At 38.7% G+C, this 22,803-nt stretch overlaps 1 protein-coding gene across 2 annotated transcripts; it reads left to right on the top strand.

Annotated features, from left to right (window-relative positions):
- The first annotated feature begins 10,834 nt into the window (after window positions 1-10,834).
- Window positions 10,835-20,497, top strand: LOC131437652 (uncharacterized). 2 transcript variants are annotated; one of them, XM_058607139.1, is made up of 11 exons: window positions 10,835-11,006; window positions 11,070-11,440; window positions 11,493-11,608; window positions 11,671-12,005; window positions 14,834-14,999; window positions 15,059-15,399; window positions 15,459-15,624; window positions 15,686-15,767; window positions 16,525-16,642; window positions 18,366-18,528; window positions 19,233-20,497. In XM_058607139.1, the coding sequence occupies exons 1-11, from the start codon at window positions 10,969-10,971 to the stop codon at window positions 20,436-20,438; spliced, it is 3,102 nt and encodes a 1,033-aa protein (XP_058463122.1). In that variant the 5' UTR covers window positions 10,835-10,968; the 3' UTR covers window positions 20,439-20,497. The 2 variants fall into 2 exon arrangements, with proteins under 2 accessions (XP_058463122.1, XP_058463123.1); XM_058607140.1 differs by lacking the exon at window positions 18,366-18,528 and adding an exon at window positions 18,604-18,884 and having other exon boundaries at window positions 10,836-11,006; window positions 19,233-20,386.
- Window positions 20,498-22,803: the final 2,306 nt, after the last annotated feature.

Below are 22,803 nucleotides of genomic sequence, written 5' to 3'. Positions count from 1 at the left end.
TATTTTAGTAGTATACCATTCTACCGTTGATTTCGAGTAGTGGCAAGAAGCAAGATCTAGCCAGAAGACAACAGTATCCTTGTGGCTTCGAATCATGGGTAGAAGTCGTTTTTATAAACATTCCTTGATGTATATCTCGCTGTTCATTGAAGCAGTGGTGATGAAGGGTTTCGAAATCTTACCGCAGCTATAAATTGCTTGCCAAACCATAGCTTTCTTACCAAATTTTTCGACTTCAATCGATGTCTCGAACTTGACACTTTTTTTTTTTTTCAATAGTATAATATATATTTTCAGGCACACTGCTTAAGCTCTAAGATGCCAAGGGTATTTCCTAATCTTAATTAACGACTAACTTAAAACTAGAATAGTATCATTAGATTATGTCGTCTAGAATTTTTGAAAAAAGCTTTTAGCTGGTATTCGGCAGGTGTCGGTGAATTGAATATTGCATGAATTCCAAATGGTGCTATATATGGCCGCTTCCTTTCGGTTCGTGTGGGTCCGCGGGAAACACCCCCAGGCTACGAAGGCCCGGCGGGTGGCCCGCATGCTGGTCATCGTCTGGAGCGTAGGACCGTAGGCGGTGATGGTGATGTTACGAAGAGATGAGAAAATAAAAAAAGTAAATATTGTGAAAACCGAGGTAAATAGGGGGTATGGAAACAAAATGTCTGAAAACTACAGAGATCTAATTAGTTGCCATCGAGATGGTGAAGAGACATGGAAGGGGGGAACGAAAAGTTAGTGACAAAAAAAGATCTTGTTAGTTCCAATGAAGATGGTGGACAGGGACGGTGATCGAGAGAATCGAGCGGATGTTAGTGTCGAACCTGTAGGTGGAGATTATACTTTCTGAGCGAGGTATAACAGATTACACTTGGATATTAATGTGTTTGAGGTACTGGTATATAAGAAGCATATAAGAGATATCCCGACTAGCCAACACATCTCGGACCGGAACTTCAGGTGGTCTACCTCGGGCCCTTAGGGAGTCCTTTAATAAAGACCTGGCGTCACGATACTCCGTACACGTCCATACGACATGCTCGATGTCCTGATAACCGTCACCACAAGCGCAGAGACCGCTCTCCACGATTCCAATACGCCGGAGGTGCGCGTTGAAGGTGTAATGGTTTGACATGAGCCGAGACATCACACGAATGAAGTCACGACTCACGTTCATCCCCCTGAACCAAGGTTTCGTCGATACCCTAGGGATAATGGAATGCAGCCATCGTCCCAGTTCGCCATTGCTCCATGAAGTTTGCCAACTTTCGAGAGTTTTCTGACGAGAGATACTGAAAAATTCATTGAAGCAGATTGGTCTTTCATAAATATCACCTTCTAATGCGCCCACCTTAGCCAATGAGTCTGCCTTTTCATTGCCCGGAATGGAACAATGCGAAGGGACCCAGACTAACGATATTAAATAAGACCGTTCAGATAAAGTTCTCAAATGTTCCCGTATTTTCCCCAGGAAATATGGGGGATACTTTCCTGACTTCATTGCCCGGAGAGCTTCTATTGAGCTTAGACTGTCCGTGACAATGAAGTAATGGTCTTTGGGCAAGGTTTCAATGATCTCGAGGGTGTACTGAATAGCAGCTAATTCTGCGACGTAGACTGAAGCCGGATCACTGAGTTTGTACGAAGCGGTGATGTTCTGATTGAAGATTCCGAAGCCTGTGGACCTGTTGATGTTTGATCCGTCAGTGTAAAACATCTTTTCACAGTTGACTGTTCTAAATTTATTATAAAAAATATTTGGGGCCACTTGAGGGCGCACGTGGTCCGGAATTCCACGAATTTCTTCTCTCATGGATGTGTCGAAAAACACAGTAGAATTAGTAGTATCCAAGAAATGAGCACGGTTGGAAACAAACGAAGAAGGATTAATATTCTGAGCCATGTAATCAAAATACAAGGACATAAAACGGGTCTGAGAATTGAGCTCGACAAGCCTTTCGAAGTTTTCAATCACCATCGGATTTAAGATATCGCATCGGATTAGCAATCGATATGAGAGATCCCAGAATCGGTTTTTCAACGGTAAGACGCCCGCGAGCACTTCGAGACTCATCGTATGAGTCGACTGCATGCAACATAAGGCAATACGCAAACAACGATACTGAATTCTTTCCAGTTTAATGAAATGGGTGTTCGCGGCAGATCGGAAGCAGAAGCATCCATATTCCATTACGGACAATATCGTTGTTTGGTACAGCCTGATCAGGTCTCCTGGGTTTGCACCCCACCAAGTTCCGGTTATTGTGCGAAGAAAATTGATTCTCTGCTGGCATTTTTGTTTCAGATATCTAATGTGACATCCCCAGGTGCCTTTGGAGTCGAACCAGACCCCGAGATATTTAAATGTGAAGACCTGAGCTATGGTTCCACCCCCTAGTTGAAGCTGTAGTTGTGCTGGTTCTCGCTTTCTTGAAAATACGACCAGCTCAGTTTTCTCCGTAGAGAACTCGATACCCATTTGAAGAGCCCATGTCGACAAGTTGTCGAGGGTATCTTGTAATGGTCCTTGGAGATCGGCAGCTTTGGGTCCTATAATGGACACAACGCTGTCGTCGGCAAGTTGTCTTAGCGTGCAAGATGTGTTGATACATTCATCGATATTGTTTACGTAAAAGTTGTATAAAAGGGGGCTTAAGCATGAGCCCTGAGGAAGACCCATGTAACTGAATCGTATTGTCGACAAATCACCATGTGCAAAATACATGTGTTTCTCGGACAATAGATTATGTAAAAAGGTATTCAAAACCGGCGAAAGACCATGCTGGTGCAGCTTCTTAGATAGGATATTTATAGAAACTGAATCAAAAGCCCCCTTGATATCTAGAAATACTGATGCCATTTGTTCTTTACGAGCAAATGCCATTTGAATTTCGGTTGAGAGCAACGCAAGACAATCGTTCGTTCCTTTACCCCTGCGGAAGCCGAATTGTGTATCTGAAAGTAAACCATTAGTCTCGACCCAATTGTCTAGACGGAAGAGAATCATTTTTTCGAACAACTTCCGGATACAGGAAAGCATAGCAATCGGCCGATACGAATTGTGATCGGAGGCTGGTTTCCCAGGTTTTTGAATGGCGATAACTCTCACTTGTCTCCAGTCGTGTGGAACAATATTACCCTCGAGGAACTTGTTAAACAAATTCAGCAAGCGCCTTTTGGCAGAGTCAGGAAGCTTTTTCAACAAGTTGAATTTAATTCTGTCTAACCCCGGGGCCTTATTGTTACACGACAAGAGCGCAAGTGAGAACTCTACCATCGAAAACGGTGTTTCGTTTGTATTCGAAGTCGCGGCGCGGGATATCTTCTGTTCCGGAACAGAATCAGGACATACTTTTTTAGCGAAATCGAATATCCAGCGGTTAGAATATTCCTCGCTTTCGTTCGTTGTGTTTTGGTTGCGCATTCGTCGGGCTGTGTTCCAAAGAGTGCTCATCGATGTTTCTTTTGTTAATCCGTCAACAAACCGTCGCCAGTAACCTAGTTTCTTTGCTTTAACTAAGTTCTTCATTTGCTTATCTAGCGCTGCGTAATTTCTATAATTATCAGGTGTTCCATATTTTCTGAACTTTTTGAATGCTAAAGATCTTTCCGCGTTCAGTGATGAGCACTCTTTGTCCCACCACGGGTTGGGAGGACGAATGTTAGTATTCGCGCCGGGTATACGTTTCGTCTGAGCTTGAATCGCAGTGTCGAGAATCAAGCCAGCCATAAACGTATACTCTTCCTCCGGAGGAAGTTCTTGTGTTGTTTCTAGTTTCTCAGATATCGATATTGCGTAGCATTTCCAATCAATATTTCGTGTGAGGTCATACAAAACATTGATTGTTTCCGATGGTCTTAATCCGCTGGCGATTGAAATTACGATAGGCAGATGATCGCTACCGTGGGGATCAGGGATTACCTTCCACGTGCAATCCAACTGTAGCGATGTCGAGCAGAGGGATAAGTCCAGCGCACTTGGTCTTGCTGGTGGTGCGGGAATTCGTGTTATTTCTCCCGTATTCAAGATTGTCATATTGAAGTTGTCGCAAATATCATGGATCATAGCTGATCTGTTATCATCATGAAGACAACCCCATCCCGTACCGTGAGAGTTAAAGTCTCCTAAAACTAACGTCGGTGCGGGAAGAAGTTGCATGATACTGCTGAGCCAGTGGTACCCAACTGAGGCTCTAGGGGGAATATAGATGGAAGCAATACAAAGGTCCTTGCCTTTAATTGTGACATGACATGCGACAACTTCAATACCTGATATCGAGGGGAGGTTAATTCGAAAGAAGGAATAGCACTTTTTGATCCCCAAAAGTACTCCTCCGTAGGGATTATCTCGATCCAGGCGAATAATGTTAAAATCGTGGAAGTTTAGTGATACATCAGAAGTTAACCAAGTTTCGCACAATGCAAATGCGTCACATTTCAGATTATTTACTAAGTATTTAAAAGGATCTATTTTCGGGATGATACTTCTACAGTTCCACTGTAAAACAGTGATCGAATCCTTGACCTCGTTCGAAAAATTAGCCCTCGAAGGAAACGATTGCTAAGAGGAGGGGCCATTTTGCAGTCAGCTGCATCAAAAACATTTTAACTTTTGGCAGGAAAGTCATCAAAATACCTTTTAGGGGGTCAGAAATGTTGAAGACGGAAAATATAAAGTCCACAATGTCACTGAATTTTACAAGTCCAGCACTTGATGTGTTTTTTGGTTCCTTGGGGACTTTCGGGGTTTTGGGTGTCCCCGGAAGTGTTGGATATTCTTTCTCCGATTTCAAGTCTCCGGAACTAGGAGCTTTTGGCTTCTTCTTTTCGTTTTTTTTTACCAACACTTCCTTCTGCTGTTACTTTTGGAGGGCCTTCAAGAGATATCTTCGAACCCTTTCTAGGGAGTTTAGGAGATGATATATTTTTCCTCTTCCTAAAACTACGAGGGACAGTTGAAGATGTACCTTCTTGAGGATCGTCAGAGTCGCAATCGTCCGCAGACAAACAGGTGTAGGGGTTCTGTTCAGGTGGTGTGGCGATTTTCAGCATTTCTGCGAACGAGCGGTTTGATCGTTGCTTGAGAGATCGTTTCAAATGATCTCCACGCAATTTATACGCAGAACATGCTGTGAGGTCATGCGGGGCCGCCCCACAGTAAAGACACTTTTCAATGTCTCTGTCGCAAACGCCATCCGCATGACTCTCTCCACACTTCGAGCAGCGGGGCCGATTTCCACAATGGGAAGCTGTGTGTCCTAGTTGTTGACAACTAGTGCAATTCATTACCCGTGGTACGAAAAGTCGTACAGGTAGACGAACCCTGGCCAGGAGAACGAATTTCGGCAAAGCCGAGCCGGAGAAGGTCACCCGATACGAGTCCGAGTGGGGATAAGACTTTGTCCCATCCGCGGCGATCGATACTGAATGCAAACGTTTGCAGTCCAGTATCTTGACATTCTTAAGCAAGGGATCTTTAAAACATCCGACCCCATGTTTGAGAATGTCCTCGCATGTCAGACTTGGATCCGTGATCACTCCGTCTATCTCGACTTCGCGAGCTGGTATATAAACGCGGTAGTCCCGCGTAAAGTGATCGTTTCGAGCGATCTCATTAGCATGTTTCAGACTGGTCAACGAGACCCTGAGCTTATCGGGACGAATTTTTGAAATAAATTTCAATGTTGTATATTTCGACTCCAAGTCTTTAGATATTTTCAAAATATTAAGCGGTTTATTCTTCTCTTTGGTCCGAAAATAAACCACATAAAGGCCGGCCGAGGGTGAAGGCTCTTCGGGATACTGTTTAACCCGGTGAGTCTTACTATTTGGGGCAGATTTAAAATCTGTTTCCATTTTATCTTCGGGGGGCAGGGGAGAATTTAATGGACTTGCCATAGCGCGGTTGAGGTTCCGCGCAAATTATAGGGGGAGTCAAAATATAAGACGATAAAGGGACACGAAGGGAAAAAATATTATACTTAGCTAATGATCCGTAGCAACTCGGCCGCTGAGGCCAAGCGTTAGTTACAACGACCTCCGAGAATAAATATGCACACAGCACCGGTTCACGGTACCACACTAAACGTCGGTTCACTGTTCTTATTGTTTTAACACAATAGCACCCGGCACTGTCTAACGGTATTTATTGTTTATACTGTATTGATCTACTGCACAAGCTCACGAACAAAAGATCTGATATTAAATGACCTTGAAACGGATTAGAATGGATTAACGCACAGCTGCTCTAATGCAAACTACCATCCGATCGATACGACGGTCACGAAAGGAATGTGCTTGTTTGACACTTGCCTCGGCACCGTATAATATTGTGGTCCCGGCAAGGATTTGTAATCGAGTTTCACGTAGGTTTCGTCGTCCATAATTATGCAGTTCAAATTTCCAGTAAGAATCGTATTGTACAGCTTTCGAACCCTCGGCCTGATCGATGCTTCTTGTTTCGGACTACGTTTTGGTTGTTTCTGCTTCTTATAGGTTTGAAGATTCAAACGTTCTTTAGCACGGAGAACATTTGACTTCGAAGTGCCCACTTTTTTGGCCACATCCCGAACTGAAACCTCCTTCTTTTGCTCGAACGCCTTCAGTATACTTTTGTCCATTGTCCAACTGAGTATTAGCAGGACCTTTTTTCGACCCGTTTTCGGTTTATCCTTCCTGATTGCATTTCGCACGGCTTTTTCACTTACTGCTCCCATTTTTGCTATCTTTCTCAGTGACAGCCCGCGTTCTGTGCATCATTTGTACACAATTTTTCGACGTTGTTCTGCTGATTTCGAAACAAACTAATGAAAACGAATAAACAACTGCACAAGTGGTTAGAGAAGAGTGTAAACAACAGGACGCAGCCATAAAAATTGACAGATTCTGAACCATTGCGAAATGGCAGCGGTTTTTAGTTGCGTCTTTTCTGGGACAGTCTTTATTACTTCGAAACAACGTATTGAGTACATTATATCACATTGACTGAGTACTGTATATGATTCTAATATTAAATTATGAACCTTTTCGTGTAATATTACCTTTAGAACGATACCGAGATTCTTGTGATATTATATCGTAATCGCTGTATATCAGTAGTGAGTAGTGATGTGCAGCAATGTGGATGTAATATCACGAATGTGTCGGTTTAGTTCCAAAGGTTGTAATATTATACGAAAAGTTGCATAAATTCCTATCAGGATCGTATACAGTATTCCGTCAAGCTGATATAATCTACTCACTACGTTGTTTCGATGTTATAACGTGTGATGTTTTATTTGCTATATTTTTCGAAAACAGAAAATTATTGCATTTGATGTTTAGTACGTCTAATTTTTTTTTTCGCTTCAATTGATAATCGATTGCGATGCGAGTTTTCTCATCGCTTTCACATTTAAACTGAACATAGACAAAGCACAAGTCTTGTTGAATTGTATTTCTAATACATCTTTCATCATTCTTGTTAGTAGTCTCATATAATGGGCATACATTCTACTAATTTTCTTACATAGTCGATGCAGAGTCAATCCTCGATGAATTGTGCACTGGTTTTCCCGCGATTTCATAAAATCCAACACATTGTAAATCAGGTTGATATTTTGAGATTATAAGGGCGACATTATTTTCCTCTTTTCATATCTTCGTAATGCTACTTCGGTGTTAGAGGTCACTACCATCTTGAAGCACCCAATTGTTACGGTTGCCTCTGGGAATCTTTATAAGCAACTTCAACCTGACGGTACGTTGGATGGAACGTGCAACGCTTGTGAACCAAAGTTTGTTTTCTTCAAAGTTTTTAGTTTGAGTTTGCACTTTAAAACCAATTTTTTTTATTTTTGTTAATTTACCAGCTGGCTGAATACTTTGAGTCCTTTTTATGTTTACAGGAAATACAACTTTAAAATGCATAGCGTAGTTTGCACTCATTTTATATTTGCGATGTAGCCCTCCATTGGTACGATCATGTTACGTGAGAAAAACGAAACAGTATAGTCCCAAATCCTATGGTGTCTTCCACCAACTGCAAACGAATTAGGCGGTCTATAATAGGAACCGATTACATAGGAAGCTTCTTAGTTTCACCAATCATATGGACATTATAGCATAATTCATAAAATGTCGGAATCATCTTTATTGTCAATAATTTCCAATTTTCAATGATTTTGATCTCTTATTATCTAATTATCTTTATATTTGTTTATAATTTAATTCCTTTTGCCTTTTGCGCTAACTTTTCTCGGAGATGGCTGAACTGATTTTCACAAACTTAAATTCAAATGAAAGGTCTTGTGGTCCCATAAAAAATTCCGGGATATTATTTGGATCCGACTTCCGGTTTCGGAATTATGGGGTTTTCCCCATGTGCAAAAAATTGTGAAAATAAGTGCACCAACTTTTTTTGGAGATGACTTAACTGATTTTCACAAATCAGATTGAAATGATAGTTCTTGATTCCCATATAAAATTCCTGAATATTATTTGGCTCCGACTTCAGGTTCCGAAGTTTGGGGTAAAATGAGCAAAAAGATCAAAATATGTATTCTAACTTTTCTCATAGATGGCGCGACCGATTTTCACAAACTTAAGTTCAAATGAAAGGTACTGTCGTCTCATACGTAATTCCTAAATTTCATCTGGATCCGACTTCCGTATCCGGAAATATAGGGTAGTGTGTTTAAAATTTTATACCATCACTGAAAAGGGCGAAAATCCGTAAAAAGTTTTCTAAATCGACCTCAAATCTTCTTCAATTGATAGTTTTTATCAGTTGACGGTTAAACAACTCGATTTCAGTTATTCTTTTAAGAATCGAAGAAAATAATTTTGAAGAATGCCACAGTGTTATATATGATAGTATGATTGATATGAGAAAGGCATCATTACACCACTAGGTGGATTAAAACAGGTTTTTTCTAACATATTGCTCATGTACATTTTTTTCTTATAGTCAAAATTAACATAATATCCAATTTGGCTAAAATAAGGTTAGCATTTTACGAATATCAAAGTGCACATTTGACGATTCGAGATTAACACAAATCGCCCTGTAATTTCGAAACCAGGAGTCGCATCCGGAAAAATTCATTAGCCGTTCAAAAGAATCGCTTATTAGTTGATTTTTTACACATATTACCTTGTAATTCCGAAACCGGAAAAAGGATCCCAATAAATACAAGGAACAAGGGATGGAGTCGTAGCATTCCATTTAAATCTAAATGTTTTGAAATTGGTAATTCCATTCATAACCTTGTACTTCCGGAACCGAAAGTCTGATCCAGATGAAATTTGGAAAATTTTCAACCGTGGTCCAAAACAGTAAAGTTCACAAAGTGCGAGATTTATGATGAAAATCTAGTTAACATTTGAGGACTGCTTTAAAATATGTGTATTACCTTAGCCTAGCAAAAATTAATTTATGATATTACTAAAAAATTTTTATTATTTCCAACAATATGATATTTCTTAGCAGCAAAAAAAGGTTTTACCTTGAATTTAATTAAACTACATAGGAAAGGGGTGTGGGGGACATAGGTAGGTGAAGGTGGACTCACAGGTTTCGAGAATTAGCGTAATATATGTCTCCAAATACGAAGTGACATTGGCTATAAGTATAATAGTAGTAATTTTGATTCGAAAGGCCAACAGGTTAGAAACTGATATGTGTACGTTTCCTCTTTGACTCATCAGTGCACAGCAGTTCAAATTGAACTGCTTAATGAAAAACTCGGCAGTTCAATTTGAACCGCTAAGCAGACGTAAAGTTTCTGCTATTTGCAGAGCACTTTTTCCTTTGCATTTGTTCAAATTGAACTGCTATGCACTGATGAGTCAAAGACGAAATGTAAACATATCAAAATCGGTTATGTGCCCTAGCACAAAATTTGGCTAACCCCTGAATGAAGTTAGAAACGTTTCGAGAGCCAATTCTGATAAATCGATGTGAATTTATTTTTGGAGAATTTTGCCCACTATTTCCTGTTCTTCAGAAACCAGAGCAATCAACTAGCGAGACTTGCACACTAGAAGAATTTACTCGCTCAATAAATCGATTATCGAATTTTTTTCTATTATCATACAATAATTCAGGAAAAGGAAACAGATCCGAACAAAATCTTATAAAGTTCTATGAGCTAATGAGACCTTTATTTTGAATCTTGATTTGTGTAGATCTTTTCAGCCATCTCTGAGAAAACGGTTTGAACATTTTTATCCGTATTTTGCACGTATTAACTAGTATTTCCGGAACTGAAATTCGTATCCATTAAAAATGAATGGCGTTTTATAGGACCTTCGTTATAAATTTAAGTTTGTGGAAAACGGTCCTCGGTGTCCGAGCAAATCTAGTGCATTTTTTGTCACATACATTTTGTGAAAATAGTCGAATGGTATATGTCCCGGGGCCCTTCTAGCCTTGGTTAAAAAATTGATGATTGCACGACTATTCAAAATGAGAAAGACAAAAAATGATTATATTTTTACATCCCTAAAACTGATAGGACGTTTCACAATACCAGGAACGGTCGATCAATTTAATCGTTCCGTTTGTTTATTAGTACTAGTGGTAGTTTCCGTAATACCGAATAAAATATACACACACACTATAAACTATAATGAAATTTATCAATGACACGTGGTTCTATATGTATTCAATTCCGCAGTAATTAAATAGGGGCAATGCAAACTTACAAAAGAAAGGAATGAATATAAAACGGACTAGTAAAAAACGAGGCACACGGAATCATTTTTATGGAAGACATATGCTAAGTCTAGGGTGTGATATTTCACCCCCACATGCATGTTGCATGCGTTGTTAAGGGTAACTGAAATATGTTGATCATTGTTGACGGTACCAAAACAATTTATTTTTGTTCACCGCTGTAAGCGAACAAATTGTGAGTGTTTCAAATTTCATAGAATAAGGACAGAAAGCTTTTTACGGTTTAATATATTGTTTATAGCATGTTCAATATGAATTTAGAAGATTCAAAAAAGTTCGAGTTAGTATTAAGATCGTACACATAGTTGTTTGTATATAAACTGATCATGTAATGTTATTGCAGAAGACTCTCCTCTTCAGACAAAATCGATACCCCACTGTATAAAAAGAAGACGTTTGATTTCACCGATTATGCCTACCGTGAGGCAGTGAACCGACTCAAGTTTCTGTTAACTGAATCATATGAACCTACCAAAATAGCCACATCTCTGTACACTCGTGGAGTTGATGATATCAAATCAGAAGTCTCGGACAATCAGTCGACTGCTGAAAGGCCTTCCATCGCTGAGGTTTCAAAATATTTCAACCCCGGAACGGTATCACACTATGGTACTGGATTATCCGGAATTCGAAAATTCAGTTATTTAAATAGAGATATAGGGTCTACAATAAAACCAGCTACCTCGATCGCTAGTTTGCATCCACCCCCTTCAGGTAAGTAAATAAAAATTTAATTTATAAAGCATAAAACTGACCTGCAAAATAGTTTGCAGTGTTTCCCAGAATCCAGATGTTTTGCAACCGCCTCCAGAGCTGCTGGGATTTATCGAAAAGCAAGAAAGTTACATTGAACAGTTGGAAAAAGAATCCCAATATTGTAGGGTAAGATTAAAAATTATCCAGATTTGTGTTTACTTGAACTAATTGTTGAAATTTTTTAATAGGAAGAACTTTCGACGCTGCTAAAGAAAGTTAAGGATGTAGTTTCAGAAAATGAAGCCCTCACCGATCAGGCACGGTCCAAGACATTATATCAGCTGGATTCATCTGAAAGCGATGAATTGGACCAGGAACGGTCACGATCGAATAGACAGCTGTCCGGTCCGAACATAGTATTTGAATCCCGCATTAGCGAACTGGAAGCACAGCTGGCGCAATCACAAATTGATCTGAAGAAATTGTTTAACGAAAATGAAGAAAATAAGCGCAAACTGGCACATGGTTCGAGCGACTCAAGCTGCGCGGATGTTTATCGCAAACAAGTGGAAAATTTACAGAGGTAATGTTACAGTTGCATAAGAAAAAATGAAACATACAAGTTCCTCCCGTCCTTGGACGGCTTGACGGTATTGCAAACATCGTCGGACACAATTTATTATCATTGCATTATTGTTCAACATGTTTTATTGTTTTAGATTTGCTTTTAATGAAGAAAAAACAGAATAAGATAAGAATCAGTAAGATGGTGATTGCATTACTCTCCTAATTTCGGAGCTTGATAGAACACTTGGAAATAGAGCTTTTTTGGTGTACATTTTCATACAACCATCGATCAATGGCTAGAAATTGTACGTTAATGTTGCAAACTTCAGTTATTTTAGAGTATATTGTATGTTGCGAGCGCTGGAGAGTGATCCAAACGATTAATATTAGAGATACCAAGAGGAACTTTTGTTGCTTGTTGTCACGAGGAGTATCAACGAATCATTTTTCTTCTAATTAAAGCAACCTCAATTTTACGCGCAAAGGCAGGGTTCGTAAATTAAATTTAGTGTTATTTAAACAAAACATCGCGCATTTTCAAATTTTCGCGTAAAAAAGGTTAGAACGACTAGTACATAAAAACATTTATGTTATCGCGATAAAATTTAAGTCTTACATTTTTCTTCTTACCGAAAAGTATCAAAAAATAACAAAGTTTCCCCCTCGGCTAGAGCAGCCCATAAAGGGAAAAAATTAAGTCTTACATTTTTCTGTAAAACACAGTCAGCTTCAATGCGTCCGCCATTTTGTATTGTATACGCATGAATAAAAAATTTCATTCATTATTGTTTTGTATACGCATCAATAATTTAAACTTAAACGCTTTTATCGCGTAAATAAATCGAATTTTTTTATGCTGAATTTATTAGATTTACATGAAACGGTACGGTTTTCGAGGCACTTAAACTTTTGACCACTATCGTTTAACGAAATTAGAGATATTGGCACCCTAGTGTGCATTACTTTCCATCGAGAAGGAAGTTGGTCCCTTCTCCTTATAGTACGGAATGACATTCGTGTGTTCCATATTCATTCGAAGAGGTCAATTTCTTCTTACTTGATTATCGAATGGAATTTCGGAAGTCCTTGCAAAATATGTGATAAAATAACATCTTCATCCACTTTTTCATACCGACTCAATGTACCTGCAGCGCTGTTGAGTTAAAAATTTACAACAATAAAATACTACGACAAGGCACATATCCAATGGCCAACATCGTCATCAACTATCCAAAAACCAATTAGAACGTAATATATATATATATATATATATATATATATATATATATATATATATATATATATATATATATATATATATATATATATATATATATATATATATATATATATATATATATATCACGATGTTTCTACCATAAACAATAACAACACCTAAAGCGGTCAGTTCGCTTTCACATCTCATCCAAGTCAGTCGATAAAACAAAACCGCTTACGTTCGGGACCGAAGAAACCAAGTACAGTATTGTGTAGTGAACAATAGAACGACCTCGAAATGAGTGAACCAAACGAACAAAAGCTACCGCCGACACAAAAGAATACAATTGTTGTTGACTTCAGGCAGTGCAAAATTCGACCTTCGATACGAGAACTTGAAGGTTTGCTTAAGAAGCAAATGCATCTTGATATTAAACGTGTGCATTTACTTCAATGCAACAAGACAAATGATGTTGTTTACATCCAGTTTTATAAAGAGTTGGATGCAATTCAATTCGCAAAAGACAATAACAATGTGCACTATGCGGAGCACGAGAACATTAAGTACAACATTCCAGTATATATGGAAACTGGACAAGGAGACAACCACACCAAAGGACAACGGTGCTTCCTTCACACCAACCCTAAGCAACCTCAGTACACCTGTGACAACCACCAACAACAATGAAGCATCCTCTTCAACGAATCCATCATCATCCCCTATAAAACTAAGTACACCAGCTGCTGTTAACAACTTATCCTCCAACCAACCAGCAATTGCAACCAATGTACAATAAGGTGCATCTACAGCAACTATCAACGAAAAGAAGACGGAAATCGACAACAATACCATCGATGCGGCAATGGATGACGAGACGAACCACGAACGAAGTGTCCCTCAATCCTCGCAGGAGGGAAATGGAAACTACTCTCCCCCTCGAAAAAGGGTGACAACGAGATCCAACTCAAAAAGAAATTTATTTAAAAAATCGGCTCAATCGGCCACGTAAAGCTTGTACGCAAATGGACCTGAATAAAAATAACTTTTAAATATAAAAAAACACCTAAAGCGGTAAGAACGATGACGGATCAATGTGCATTGGCGCGATTAGTGACCCACAATTCTGCAAGCCACGCTGTATGGCAAATAGTCTACGTCTCCACTGCTTACTGCTTACCCATCTGGTAAAAATATATTCTTATAATTACTTCAGTTAAAATTTGTGAAATAAAAATTTGAATTCACATTCATTTTGTAATGTAGTCCTTGATTCCGTAGGTTTGCTTAATTATTTGTAAAGTGCTAAGAGTGTCATCGAAATTCTCTAAAATCATTATTGGCTTCGAAGCAGGTCAACAAAAATTTTAAAAACACTTTCTGTAATGTCCATAACAATTTTTTATGACACTCCAATTGCCTATATTCGGCCCAACCATTTGAATTCAGATCAAATCGACGATTTTGGCTAGACGTCATCTTGATTGTTAATCAACAAAAGTTTCGTTACCAATTTGGTTTCGTTTGACGCCGGCAACTTCAACCCAAATTTCTACATAATTGATACACAAATACAAAATTAGAGATAAAAACCAACAACAAATCTATTCATTCATTCATTCTCACAGAGACAAACAAAGTTTGGAGGAAACCGTTCGTAAGCTCCAGTTAACAATCGATCAGCTCAAAGACTCTGAGGCAAACAATTTCAATAAGTCACAAAGAAGTCGTGATATGATTGAGCACGTTGCATTCGAGCGGAATCAGGCGGAAATAGAAATACGTAGGTTAAAGGTGAGGTATTGTAGAGTTTTTACGCTTGTTTAGTTTGAATAAAAGGAATTCTTATTTAGGATGAACTGGAGCGTCAGCATGAACGGGTTCGTGAAATTCAACACGAAATGACAAAACGAATTGGGGAAGAACGAGCTAACGCCGAAAGACGCTACACCTTCCAGGTAGATCAATTGGGTGGAGATTTGAGCAGCCAATGGGAGCAAGCAACGAAACTTCAACTGGAAGTGGAACGTATGAAACGTATCGAGTCAGATTATAAACGCGAAATCAATCAGAAGAATTCTCAACTAGACGAACTGAAGTTGGAACTAAAGAATAAAATGTCAATCTTTATGTCCGATCTGAATCAAGCTAGTGCGGAAAAACAATCTTTAGAGCAAGAGATAACATCGTTGAGGTAAAACATATTTTCAATATTTAGAGTTAAACTATGTAAAGAGCCGATTAACTTAATAGATTGCAACTAGAACGAACGGAGCGCCAATCAAAGGTAGAAGTTTCTCGTTTGAATGCTGAAATAACATCGTTACGACAGAGGTTGGATCGTTCTGATTCTGATTTACTTCACTCTAAACGCGAGAACTTGAAACTTGCCGATGAAGTTGCTTCCTTAGAGAAGGAGGTACTTTATGATTCAAAAACTTCTAATGACACCATAAACGAAATTTCACAATGTATTCCAGCTAACATTAGGCGAGTTGAACAAGGAAACTAGACCATCTAAAGAGTTGGCAAAGATTATTTCTGATATGGAAGACAAACATGGTAAGTTTCGGCTTTTCATTCATATCCGCTTCAGCATCAAACGTTGGTTAATCTAGAATGCTTAGTTAATACATGGGTAAGCTATTGAAATCCACGGATTGTGCTTACACACGAGAAAATTATTAAAACCAGCGGTTTGTTTCGTTTACAACACACAATCATATTGTGTTTCATGCTATTCACGTTTATCTTCTTGGGGTTTTGACGAAATTAGGCATACATTTTGCTACTTCCACCGCACAATAATTGATCATACTCACATACGCCGCTAGCACCGACAGTGTGAAAGAATAAAACCGCGCTAAGCACAAAGAAAATTATTAGCCACAAACTTCATGCTTATCTTAAAAAAAAACACACACAGTTGAACAAGCCAAACTATAAATGGTGAGAAAATTGATAATGACTCTTTGGCGTTCTCAATAGTTTATCCATGAGCTTTTTACTCACCACCTCCTATCAGCAGCCTTGTCTTTGCCGTCAGCATTTAGTTGTAAATTATGGAATAATTTTAAGCTCAGTTAGAAGTGCTAATATCATAGATATAAATACTAAAATTTGTAACCTTCCGGCTGTCAAGTACATTCCAAACGCACTGATTTCTAGTCAGCTCTTTAGGGCTGCGTGGTGTGAGACCCGACACTATGTGAATACAATACCTACGTTTTGATGATTTCTTCAACTTCAGCATTTTCACCTAAAGAACAAAAAAGCGCAACCTCTGTTTCATGTCTCTTGTACACTTTTCTTTCTACAGCCGCCACCGTGTCAGAGCTCGAGGGCATGGTTCAAGATCAAAAACAGCTCATGGAAAAACTAACTGCGGAATGCAAAAGCTTGACGCATAAGTTAGAGGACACAACACTGAAACATAAGTACATATTCTATGATTTCCTTTTTGGGGTCATTCATGAATCACATCGACTCAGAAGAAGTCTTGAATATCAACGTTGATGAGGAGAAGTTTAATATGAATTGCAAAATTACAAAAATCGCATAAGTGTAACTTACTTTGGAAATCCCGTTCAAGTATTTTTGAATGCAAAATCAGATAAATATTTTGAGAGCATAAACCGCACTCGCGGATAAAATTTTACTAGGCGCCTTTAACAATTAACCGACGCGGAATCGTAGGATATTTCGCAGCTAAAAAATGGACTGAAAATATTTTTCGGAAATCCGGTTTTCGCCCTCAAATTGATTTTCTCGATTCTTACACAAATGAAATTTTTTGAATGTGCACAGAAATTATTACACTCAATGTTTTCTCCAGGTGGTGTATTCGAAAATACTAAAACGGTTCATATTACAAAATATATTACACCCATCCGAATTTTGCGCTCATTCGTTTGTATAATCTGTGGCTCATAATTGTAGGGTTGTTAACGAAAAACAAAACTGAGAGCAAAATGTATCATCTTTTGGTCTACGTGATTTATGAATGAACCCGTTCGTTTGTATTCCATCGTTTGCATAGTTTGTACTAGTTAAATTTTTATACGTATACAAGAATTTGCTACATACTGACACAATTCTCAACACAGTTTAGTAGAAATTGTTTGTTTTCTTTTATTAACATGATTTTCTGTTCAAAGACCGATTTATTTCAAATTTTAGTAAAGTGTGGTAAGGCTAAATCAACAATGCTTTGAATTTTCAATATTCATGGGTAGGAACAATTATATCCACTTTGGACAGAAAAAGATATTATTTCTATTATTTTTCTTTAAACAGAACAATAACGCATTTATTTATAACTAAAATTGTGTAATATCTTTTTGAATGGGCATAGAAATTTGCATCCGAAATTACAGTAAAACAGTAGAGAAACATATAATAGAGAAAAAAACGCCTTGATAGAAATAGGTAATACGTCAACCACACTTTTCTTGCGCACTTATCTAGTTATTGTAGGGTCTTACCACTCTTCCTAACGCATGGTTTTTGGTTCTTATCCTTGCACGTATTTCGATCCGTTCCCACCATGCGAAATGACTGTGATCGTCACGTAGAAAATGTAACCTCAAAAAGACCGTTCACTTTTCGAACATTGATCCCACCGAGTACGAAACAAAACCTCAAGGAAAAACTTACTCCTTCGTTGACTTTGCTTCAACGACTGAATCAGGATGTGGAACCGACCTCGAGAAGCTTGCCGATAGCAACCAATCATTATCCGGCAACAAATATTACTCGCCCCTGCTCGCGTCCCTTTGTGGCAGCCACAACCGTCGATGGCAAAGAGACGAACGTTTTAAACGAAGAGCACGTGGCTTGTACCACCAAACAACACCCTATTAAAATCGATGTCAATGTGCGAATCAGTCCAAAGCCCAAACCAAAAACCAACAGCGACAAGGAGGAGTGTAACGACTAAGGATTATAATGTATCCTTACACTTCGCATCACCGTAATCCGTTTTAGAACCTTAGTCTCAGGTATCTGCAAATATTTCTACATCAGATGCACGAAGTATATGTTGTGTTGTGTCGTATTTTTTAATAACTCACGAATTTTAATTTTCTAATGGTTTTTATATGTTTCCAAATGCTAATGCTCGTTTTTGTTTAAAACAAATATGTTTGAATTCATTGATAGAGAAGAAAAAAAAGAGTTAAGGCAAACTAATAACGAGTTGATGGATCGCTTAAAACGAATCTGGATAAACTACAAAGAAATAAGTCCAGCTTTCCAGAAAAATGAGAGCAACAATGAGCAGCTTCAGTTCACAATTTGTTCGGCATCTAAACCTAATCCGGAGGTATGTTATGGTACAGTTCCCTATTAATAAGTTCTTTTTCTTTCTTTTCTATATCCCATTCACGGCTGTCTTCAGGCAGGAAATAGACATCCTCCAGAACAGTTTCGATTACCTTTCTCAACGTATTGAAACTAGTGCTATCGGCTTGACACCCACCAACCAAGATAATCAATATGCTTCATCAACTAATGCTAACGTTAACGACAATCGTTACCCTACTACAGAATATACTTCCCCTGTTGAAAGCTATAACACTTATCCTACTACTAACATTAACGCTACCGCTGAAGTTGCTCCTAATTATTCAAATCCAACTCCGAATCAATTCACGTCAAGAGATGATACGCAATATGAAGGTACCCATTTTTAGAAGCGAAAAAACAACACCAACACTGCACACTAGTTTGGCTTATGTTTGCTTCTATTCTCGAAGGTTTAGATAGAGATTCTCTCAAAATAACCCAACACCAAGTCAAAATGTTTATGATGAAAGCTTTTTCTTTGTTCTATGAATTTTTCAGCAACTGATCTCAATTCTCAGTTTTTAATATACCGTTATGTTGGAAAATACTATAGAATCTTATTTTTTCATGACTCTTGCGAATCTCATTTACTTTTTGCTAATTTTTCAGTTCAAACTTATAACCCACACCTCAATATGATTTGTATTTATACAGTGAATAATTTATTTAACAATTTCATAGATCCCAACACCGTGTCAGGATCAGCTAGTAACACCAATTATCAATCAATTCGTTCAGCTCAACCAGCCGTGCAATCACCGCCAGGTAAAGTCTCTCGGCCTGAATCACGAACATCCGATCGGCAAATTATCAGCGGACGACAGCAATCGGAACTATCGCGAAACAGCTCTGTCAATGAATACAACGAACCTAGAAACAGTAAGTACACCGACGAGAAGCGAAGCGAATCCCGATTATCAAGGGTATCGATCCCCAACGAGGAAGGCACTGCCAAGACGCTTGGTAAGGAGCCGGAGTCTGGACGTGCTGACACAGAACGATCGTCCCGGAATAGCGGCAGTGTATCCGTTAAACAAGACAGCGCCGGAAGCACGGGTAGACTTTCCCGGGAATCAATTGGCAGTGTTGACCGCACTTCCAGACAATCCACCAGACAGCCACAACCTGCTACATATAATGAACCCGACAAACCCGTCCAATATGTATCGGAGCACGCAGAATCCGTGGGACAGTATCAACCAACCTCAACAGACCAATTCGCATCACAACCGAGAAATTCGGATCAAAACTATCAGCAAGCAGCACAGCAGTATCAACCATCGGGAGCAAACTACGTCGAAAGTTCTGAATATGATACATCCCAGTACGATCCCTCCCAACAGTACGACCAGAGTCAATACGAGGGATACACAGGAGACCAGCAATATATGCCGGAAACATATGACCAGCAAATCTACGACCAGCAACAGTACCAAAATTATCAGCAACCATATGAAGCACAGCAATACACCACTGAGCAAGTATATGATGATCCAAAGTACTCCTCCGGAAATACAATACAGTCCCCAACACAGCAGCCAGTATCCACACCATCAACCACACCAATCACATCGAAACAAACTGAAGGCAATAGAAATGTGGGGTACACTCGTCCCCGAGGATCAACAACTACCACTGGTGGATCATCAAATGGATCTAAGCAAGTTGGACAGCATAAACAGTCCTCAAACAAGTAATAGTTATTGTTGTAACAGTTTACCACGGCAGTTGCCTCAAGGTTGTCATTTTAAACCTATTGATCCTTACCCTAGTCTAAGCATTAGTAGCCCTAGTCTATTTGGAACCAGTTCTGAAAATAGTTTGACTCCATCACCGACAACAACCGTGCTTCAAAATTACAACATTGAAAGTCCCAACCCGCAGTAGCTCATTGTGTAGTTTACCGATCAAGAATGTCGGATACAAATATGTTTAGCGTGTTTCGAGTCAACTGATAAAATATATGTTATCCATTCAAAACACTAATACTGTTGATTCTACGAATATCACAGAATTTTCAAAGGTTCGTATATAAACGTGCATAAACCATTCTTATTTAAATGTACAGACATGGATAGAGATATAATTTGATTTTACTTTGAATCAAACGAATGTGATATTTACATCAAACCAAACAATTGTTGTTTTTCACAAACAAGATACCATGCGATTTTGGTATTCGTTTATGTCGTTTTCGTTTTCGTTTATGTCGTTTTTTTTCGCACCGGTGCAGTGCTACACGGAGGCATGAAAAAACGAACAAAAATGATGAAAACATAAACAGTAACCATTGACTACAATAAACGATTCCATTGCACTGAGCTGCACCCAACTTTTCATGAGTGCTACACCAGTGGTATCGGTGCATAAAAAGTGTAGCACTGGTGTAGTGCAATTGACAAAAACGAACGGTTTCAGTCAGACCCTGTTAGCTTGGAGCGAAATCAATCTTCAGTTCAGCAACGCCATCGCACGGCATCCCATTCAACATATTATGTCAATTGTATGGGTGCGCAATGCTGCTATTTTGACGCGCACGAATTTGTCATTTGTCTCCCCTACTTCTATGTACGAGATTCGATGCGGACTCGTTTGAGGGCGCCATGCTCGCAAAAAAAAAATTGTTGTTAGTGCAATTTAAAAACGAAAACGCCATTATATTCAATTATAGATACCACATCACTCAACAAGTCGTGTGACTTACTAAGAACAAACACAAACACAGACAGGACACTCAAATTAGATTCTTTAATCATATTAACAGTCACTGCGAATATTCCTTTAGTTGGTACAGTACTCGCATATGTCATGATGGCACCACGTTACCCTATCAAAACATCCTGTCTGTCATCTAGATTGTGTTTATTTTTTTCATTCACCAAAAGAGTTGCCATTCATACAGAATTTCCTGTAATGTATTGATTTGTATACGTCTATGCGAATTTCAGGCAGGATACAGATTTAATACATATTGCCAAAATTATATACAGAATTGTGCCTACTTCTACCCGTTTTGTTACAATATTTACTTGCTTCTGGTCTGTCGCCACTTAATTTCGGGTGAAAATTACCAACACAATCAAAAATAGTCTAGATGAACTACAATGAGATAAATAAATGGTTACCACAAACGAATTTCCAGACATGACAGTCACAATCTTTTTTTGGCGCACATCTACGGTCCTCCGTGAAACTGGCACCAATGGTGATAAATTGGTTGCACTGCTGAGTTCCCATCATACATTCCTAATGCAAATGTCAAACCGTGAGAACCCTTTCGATTCGGTAGCTCATTTGTATATATTGAGATTTTATGGCACACTTTGGTTGAAATGATAACAATGCAATTAATCTCGCGCTCCACCAAGCGATGAGTGCGGTCATTTCAGAAGGTACCGGGAACGAACCACATTTTTTAAAAATATTTATATGCACGTACATGTCTTTATTATTTATCTTTGTGGTTACCTTCCAACATCGCTAGAAGAGTTAAATATATTATCAACGAAATCTAATAATTTATTGTGACGATTCATTTTCCAATATTATGATGAAATCAGGCATCCCTGCAAGCAGCTGATCGGTGTTGACAAACGAAGGGAAACCAACTAGTGAAAAAACTTTCACATAAAATAAGGGGTGTACCGATAGTAAATAGTTCGCGCAGTACAATATAGGTGGAACTAGTGCATCACGAAAAATTATTTTTATAAGAATTTACTCATACTGTCATGTCTGTTAGTCTGTGATTTAACCATCGTTGCCATCGACTTGTGCATTGGTGCATTGATTTTTCTTCGACCAAAATCGTTTTTCCTTGATTTTTGCATTCAAGATAGTCGATGAAGTTTATATCATGTGGAACGCTTTGGACGTGGTTAACCGGCTGCACTCCACTCAGATCGTTTTTATTCCAAAGTGAATTAATGGATCCATGTTTCATCCATTGATGCAAAATATCTGATATAGTACATGTAAATATGGCCTAACACTGCTCTCAGTCATAGGGCCACCGAGAGAGGGATTCCCCCCGGGCCCGGATTTTTTTAAGGGTCCGGAAATTCGAAGACTTAAAATGTTTTTTATTACTCACAATTGAATTATACATTGGTACCTTTTTTTTCTCATTCAATTATCTAGAGATACGAAGGGGGCCCGTAGTGAAATCCCCCTGGGACCGTTTTTTTCTCTCGGTGGCCTTGCTCAATCATCAATACGTTGTTGTTTTTGATAGACTGTGAGTAAACCAGCC

The sequence above is a fragment of the Malaya genurostris genome, chromosome 3 (genome assembly GCF_030247185.1).
Source record: "Malaya genurostris strain Urasoe2022 chromosome 3, Malgen_1.1, whole genome shotgun sequence".
Taxonomy (NCBI): domain Eukaryota; kingdom Metazoa; phylum Arthropoda; class Insecta; order Diptera; family Culicidae; genus Malaya; species Malaya genurostris.
Note: the sequence above shows the minus strand (reverse complement) of the source record. Positions and strands in the feature narration are given on the sequence as shown.

Excerpts from the sequence above, each read along its gene's own strand:
- LOC131437652 (XM_058607139.1), top strand. The coding sequence starts at position 10,969 with ATGTTCAATATGAATTTAGAAGATTCAAAAAAGTTCGA. Across the intron at positions 12,006-14,833 it reads CAAGTGGAAAATTTACAGAG|AGACAAACAAAGTTTGGAGG; the intron begins GTAATGTTACAG and ends TCATTCTCACAG. Across the intron at positions 15,000-15,058 it reads TAGAAATACGTAGGTTAAAG|GATGAACTGGAGCGTCAGCA; the intron begins GTGAGGTATTGT and ends ATTCTTATTTAG.